Raw genomic sequence first — 7,355 nt, 5'->3', positions numbered from 1 at the left:
AAGGCATGGGGCCAGGCCATGAAATGATGGCAGTCGGTCATCATGGATCCGTGGAGGATCAACTTTGCATACTCCGTAGTTCATGGGACATGCCAATAAAGACATGTACGGTGAAATGATTTGCTTGCATGTTGTTCCATGATCATACGCAGCGAGACGACCTTCTCTGGCTGGGACTAGCAGTTCATACATGCAGGGCATATGGTAATCGTCAAAACCAACCAAACAAAACCCTTCGCTCATCAAAAGTTCAAGACATGTCAATCAACCAAACGCCTGAATTGGCTTTAAGAGCCTCTTTAATTCATAGGATTCTAAAAGACAGAAATAGGAAAATCATAGGATTGCAATATGCACAAAAGTTTGTTTGTTTCCATCAAAAGAAAACAAAGGATTCCTACAATAAGGTTTGGCTGAATGTTAGATTTCATATGAAATGTACTACTCCCTCTGTTCCACGAAAGATGTCGAAGGTTTATCATGGGACGGAGGGAGTACAAAGGATTCCATAGAAAAAGGTTCCTATGGGATTCACTCCTACAAATTATATAACCACCATGGAAAAAAAAAATCGTAAGAATTTGAATCCTTTGAAATTCCTATGCCAATCCGTCGAATCAAAGAGTCCCTAACAGAATTTTACTGGACATACCAGTGAGGACATGCCTGTGAAAAAGATAGATAGGAGGGTAAATACCAATATAAATAGATCTTATAGAGAACCATAACTGTCAAGAAGAACATAAACCCCTTGACATGAAAGTGATGAAACAGCTATTTCTTGTACAGACAAAAGCCTTATTGGTATTGTCCAGAACTAATCGAGAGACTTTCTGCGGACCACCACAAACCAAAAATGTTAACATTGGAAGTCAGATACATAAAAGAATAATCAATAAGACCGAACAGACAGCTCCAACTCTGCAACCACACCAATTCTCTGACAGCGATCGTCCGTCCAATGACATATCTGAGGTGAAGCGCATATCATGACATGACAAGCCTGAACGCGATCGTGCTGGCCCCTCATATGCATCAGGAACTATTTCCAGCAGTAGACCAGGTTTGCAATCTGTTCAAATGAAGGTCACCTCAGGCAAATCGATATTCAGGAGTACGATCACTGGCCAGTTTTCGCACGTTTCATCCCGGTGGAGTTGAAGGGTGATACACTGGGACTGAGATGGGGGCTTGGGCTTTCCTCTCTTAGAGTGCCATTCAGTATTGCCAGTTCTCTCAGCTGTTGCTTCTTGAAGTAGTCCATGGATTCATCCTGATGATAATACCATTAGCAAGAGATTTAATGTTGGCTTCAGAGAGAAAATGAATATCATAAAAAAGTGGAAACTGATAGAAAGGGGGCATACTACTGGTTTGAGAAGATCCTCCAGTATGGCCACAGCTTGGTTTAATCGGGCATCAACGATACCTGCCGGGAACTCAGCTTCGACAAGTAAATGGAGTGGTTCATTTAAGTGCTCATAGCCAGGCTTATCTCTAAGCTTGTTTTCCTATTCAGTAAAGATAATTCAGTTTTTCAGAATCTCTTCAATAATTTTTGATAGTCAGAATACATCGAAAATTGTTAAACCCAAGAAGTAATTCTGTTCAGAATTGCTTACAAAATAATATACTTTAGTAACAAGTAGTTGCCTTATTTACTCACCGGCCAACTAGAGATGCACACGTGCATGTTTTAAAAATGGATGCAAACACAATAAGTTGTGGAAATTCATGACTAAGGTGAATATATTGAACACACCACAGTTTAACTGACAGATCTTAGAAGCTTTGAGCTTGGACTTTGTGAATAATATGTGGGTAAATTACCAGATAGTTTATCTTAATGGCCGTAAATTGAAGCTAATGACACTGGAGCATTGAGCCAAACTAATTAAAACAGTTCTAACTTCAATCAATACTAGTGTATGTACTGCCCATTATTGCTTCAACATCTAGCAGCACTTAACTGTGAAAAGCATAATGCCCTTTCCAAAACACAGGTATTTTCACATCAACCAGTACAATTCAGTACCGGCCTTGGGTTTTATGTACATAGCATGTTTAATTAATAGCCAGGCATACTATATCGATATTAATGTGCTTAACAAGTATTGTCATGGAACGCGAGGGATAAGTAATATGAAACGATAGAATGGTGGTTTTAATCTGTGTTCAGTTACCTTAACAGTATCTTTCACGGAACCACGTCCACGAATATAGACTCTACACTGTGTTGTAGCTTCAACTCTTTTCAGGGAGTTTCCTCGTGGCCCCAACAACCGACCAACAAAGTTGAACTAATTATAACAAAAGATTGTGGATGATTTGGATTAAGCATAACACATAAGAATAAAGTTAACATTGTTTATCCAAGTAACTTGAGGTAGAAGTAAGTCGTACATACATTTGGATACTTGTCTGCAGGAATATCTATCCTGATAAGTTTCTTCACAACAGGGCTGCCAACTACACCAGGAGCAGCATTCCAGCCCATGGATGGTGATTGGTGTGCCCCCATGTGCTGAAGAAAGGCATTCTTATATAAGCAAAGAAAATAAACAATATAAAAGGTGCTTCTGTTTGGCATTGAGAAATGGAAATTGCTGGCAGGTTATAAGAAACTGTTACAAGAATGACTAAGTGAGGTTATAAGAATCAAGCTGCTATCATTTAAAATATTATCTTTAAAACAGAGCCAATGATTTCTAGTCAGGAATCATTTCAGATCCAAGACTCAGATGAAAACTGCCAATGAAGTAGCAAGAAACACTATCAGTTTCTCCAATGGAAAAAAGTTGAACCATGCCATTCTTGAATTATTTAAGATATTAACTTATCTAATTAGCAACGTATGTAACTTGATTAGTGCTTTTAAAGCCATTCCTATCAGTATCACTCTGTACAGCTAACCTTTTTTATTCCATGTTAATGAACTGAACAGCTGATCGGTAAGTTCATTGGTTAGTGCTAGTTTGCAAATCAGCTACATGTATAGCATGCACTAGTTATCGGCACTTGTAGACATTATGAAAATTTGAAATGGCCGTATTAGAAAAAAGAAGTAGAGAAAGATATCAGCATGCTAGCATCTACATAAAAACTTAGGCAGTTAGAACTTGTAAATCCAATAACCAGAAGATATATGAATATGCACAACCTCTGCTTGCATTCCTGTCCATCCCTCCAGATCCATTGGTTGGCAATTCATAGGGTGGCCAGATAATCTTAACGGGCTACTGTAATCGGTTCTCTCAGGTTCAACAAAATTTGGGTTAGGTGGCAAAGAAGATGCCCGCAAAATTTCTGCATTGAAGAAAACAAGCCAGTATGAGATTTGTTAGTTCTTTTTGTGTTACTTTAAGTCAGGGAGAAAAGGTCTGATGCTAGAATTTATGTCTGTAACCTGGAACCAACTCGTTGTTAGTGTAGAATCGCCACTCAAGTTATGTAAAGGTTACATTATGATATAGAAGTGAAAAATGAGCATGTTAACTGAAAGGGATGACCGAAGAACTTCACGATATTTGACTGTCTATTCGCATTGCCATTTCTCAACTGGTTAGTTTCTGTCCTTTATTGAATCCTTGGCAGCAATTTATGTGTTTTCCACATAAATTGTAGATGGTTAGTGTAGAACGAATGAGCCGACATATCCTTGAAGTAAACTAACTCAATATCCCTAACAAGATTCTTGGCAGAAAACTTGACAATACAAAAATCTAACAAAAAATCCCCATGATCAGCTTTTCATATAGAAAAGGGCAGACATGATTGTCCGACATGATTTTGTCAATACGAAAGTTTTCTTTTACGGAGTAGCAAGGATACCTAAAAATAGCAATGGATAAATTTAACACATTAATAGCAACTTATATCGAAAACTATTAGGAAGCACATAAATAAATAGTATCGTTGTAATACGCAAAAACAAAAACTAATTTGCAAAGGAAACAAACCTTGGTTTAAAAGCCTGTTACAAAATGGAAGAACTTGCAAGAATGGAACTAATTTCTGTCTCTCAGCAAGTAACTCGGCAATATATCTACAAAGCAAACAATCTAATTAGTAAGATCAACTGTAAATATCACAAGCACGGAATTACTTAGGAACCAAAAACAATAATGACTCCAGAGAATACCACAAAGCAAGAGTGTGCAAGACTATAAAATTCCCTCAAGAAAATGATGATATGTAGATAGATGCTGTAGATAGATGCTGGTTGCTAATCTCTAGCAACTCCCTTTTTGTATTTGGCTCTTTATTCAAAAATCAATAAAAATAACTCAGTGGGGAAACCCACTGATTCAGCCTCAAAAAAATGATGATATGTACAACAAGGTAAATACACCAATAAATTGTTACCCAAATACCCAATCAAAAGTCGTGATAACGGGCACTCTGCAAATGACCTTCGCATCTACCATAGTCCAATCATGGTTGTCATGCCCATTTTATTACTTATAGCAAGCACAAGTCTACCATTAGCAGGAAATCCTCCACTTGGTAGATCACTATAGAGCCGAGACATGATTTGATCAATGGTTAAAATCACTCCAAGGTGGTCCAGATTAAGCACAAATCTCGCAGGACCGGAATCAAATCTCACACTCTCGCCACGATTTCAAGCTAACTGAATCGGCACGAAGATAAAAATGAAAACTTCATAGCAGTTCACAGCATGAGGTTGGAGGGCAGAGCATGCACAGACCTGTCCCTCTCGGAGGCAGACGACCTCATGGGATTGTGCTGGCGAGGGGAAGAATGGACACCAGATGGTGAATACTGGAAGAAAGGGGCTGGCGGTATCCTCTCACCCATGGCTCCTGACGGAAACAAGAATCCAAAGGAGAACTCTACAAGATTGCGATCTTGGAGCCAAGAGAAGAGATCAAGAAAACAGAGAGGAGAGAGCAAAAGGCTGGGTATCTATCGAAGCAAATGAATGTGGTGGAGGCCTATATGGAATCCAGTGAAATCTAGAAAAGACAGAAAGGTGCCAAGAACCAAGAAATAAGTATAGGGATGGGTGGGATTATATATGCTAAAAATTAAATAAAAAGAAAGGTAATAGCTGGGTTTGTATCAGTCAATTATCAGAGCACAGGCTGTGCAGGGGTTGGCAGCAGCTCTTTGTGGCTGCCTGTCTGCCTGCCCGCTGCTGTTGTTCGTGCTTGCTCTGCCTCCTCTCTCTCTCTACTGCGACGACAAACCCTGTGGAGAAGCGGTGGGTGGGAGATGAGAGAGAAAGAGACAGGGCCAAACGAAAACCTTGGATGCTCTCTCGCTACTCGATGCAGCTAGACTAAAATGACGTCGACTCATTGAAGTTGCCGTGACAGTCGGATTTAGTGCTTTTTTTTCTCAAGATGCTCAAGAAATGCCTATACTTTTTCTAGACGCGAAATAGTAGTCATACATTTAAAAAAAAAATCCAGGGGCTCTGCATTGATTGATGAGAGATGATGATGATATTGTTCTAGCTAGATCACTGCATCTCCTCGGAAGTGAAATTCTCCCCCATTTTAGCCCCCACCCCTCACTCCCGTGTGATGCCGCACCGTGGTGTTCGGCACCGGTGGCTCCTGACCCTCCCCCGAGCACATCCCCTTCCGCCACCACTGATGGAAGCACCGCCGAGCAAAGCCCGTGTGGCGTGGCGGCGGCGGTGGATCTCCTCGGCCGCCATGGATACGCAACGAAGGCGCCCACTCCAGCCATCTGCGGCAATGACGCAGACGGCGTCAGCCAAGGTGCCTCAATGGGCTAACGACGGCGGGCGGCGCGTGGTGGCGTGGAGCAGGTGGATTCGTTCTGGGCCCATATGCCTCAGACGGACTACGTCTAGGGTTTCATAGCATAGAAAACAAAAAAAATCATACGCAACAACGAATAAACCACCAAGATCTAATCTAGGAGATGCATGTAACGATGTGGTAGCATGTAACAATGCGATAACTTGATTTGCGTACCGTTGCAAATCGGGTGCGGAAGCTTAACGGTTGGTGTCGATGTAGACGATCATTAACTCTGTCGCTTGTGTGGCGGCTCCGAGGTGATGCACACGCACGGTTTGATGGCGTCGGCTCCTTCTTGTTCCAGCAAGTTGGATTCAAGGTAGAGAGATCGCTCCGACGTCACAACAGCGTGAAGACGAACTTGGTACAAATCTGGCAGTTCGCCCGGACTATCTTTTCAGAGTTCGCCGGAATTAGGGTTTCGGTGAGATTCCGACGATCACCAGCGGAGGTCTGAGGACCAATGGAGTTAAACAGCAGAGTACGGAGGAGGACCCCGACAAGGATGGGCGACGGCCGACGGTAGCGGGCGGCTGCGGCAAGGCGACAGCGGCGGGTGGCCGGCAGCGGCTTGGCGGCGGTGTTGGGCGTGGGAGCTCGGGAATGTGTGGCTCTTGTGGACTTGTGATGTTGTGGCGAGCCCTGGGCTCTCATATATAAAAGCTCTGACCCGAGAGGCCATAGGATCTCTGAATCCTAATTGGACTCTCAATCAAACATTGTCAAACTCATATTGGAACCAAATAAGAAAGTCCCCAAGTGAATCGGAATAAGAAGAGGAAAGCTCCTCCCTCCCAGTCCCAAATCGAGTGGAGGGAGGGCTCTCCCTCTCCCACTCAGCCACGGTGGCCAGCCGGCCAGCCAACCCACTTGGCGCGTGGGTGGGTCCCACCTAGCCCTAGGCTAGGTGGGTTCCCCCTTCCGAAACTTTTCGGTACAACCAAAAATCCGGAACTTTACGGAACCATTCTGATACTTCCCATATATGTTCCTACATGTTTGTTGCCCTTCCGAATCCATCTGTGATATCCCTGAACCCATTCGAGACACCGAAAACACTGCACTTGATATCTCTCTATCCCTAGCGGCGTCGAACCTTAAGTGTGTTACCCTACAGGTTCGCGATTATGCGGACATGACAATGTCCATAGCCAATGGTTAATAGAGGTATCTGGAGATCCATATTAACCCCCACAATTCAACAATGATCATATCGAGTGAGCCACTTATGTCATTCATATATAATTCCCGTGTCATGTGATATCTTAATTAGTTACCCGATATTTGATCGTTTGTACCTTCATACCTCGTTCTTATCTCGTTACCGGTAAGTACTCTTTTCTCGTCATAATAGCGCACCCTCATGTGACCTAGTCACGGGATTGCAAGCGATTGAGTGCGTATTACGGCCAAGAGAATATTTTCCGTAAATTGGATAGACAAATCCCACTCTTGATAACATACAACCCAACAAGTATCTTATAGAATTCACATGCGAGATAGCTTTATAATCACCCAATAACAAAGTGACATTTGCAACGAGCTATGCATTCTTCC

At 42.4% G+C, this 7,355-nt stretch overlaps 1 protein-coding gene across 1 annotated transcript; it reads right to left on the bottom strand.

The window, feature by feature from the left end:
• Positions 1 to 684: 684 nt before the first annotated feature.
• Positions 685 to 5,267, bottom strand: LOC127313387 (KH domain-containing protein At1g09660/At1g09670). Its single transcript, XM_051343902.2, has 7 exons — positions 4,712 to 5,267; positions 3,960 to 4,045; positions 3,161 to 3,306; positions 2,408 to 2,524; positions 2,184 to 2,300; positions 1,368 to 1,511; positions 685 to 1,273 (listed from the first exon to the last, which is right to left on the bottom strand). The coding sequence occupies exons 1-7, from the start codon at positions 4,819 to 4,821 to the stop codon at positions 1,121 to 1,123; spliced, it is 873 nt and encodes a 290-aa protein (XP_051199862.1). The 5' UTR covers positions 4,822 to 5,267; the 3' UTR covers positions 685 to 1,120.
• Between the last annotated feature and the right edge of the window lie 2,088 nt (positions 5,268 to 7,355).

The sequence above is a fragment of the Lolium perenne genome, chromosome 1 (genome assembly GCF_019359855.2).
Source record: "Lolium perenne isolate Kyuss_39 chromosome 1, Kyuss_2.0, whole genome shotgun sequence".
Taxonomy (NCBI): Eukaryota; Viridiplantae; Streptophyta; class Magnoliopsida; order Poales; family Poaceae; genus Lolium; species Lolium perenne.
This window is presented reverse-complemented; position numbering and strand designations above follow the sequence as displayed.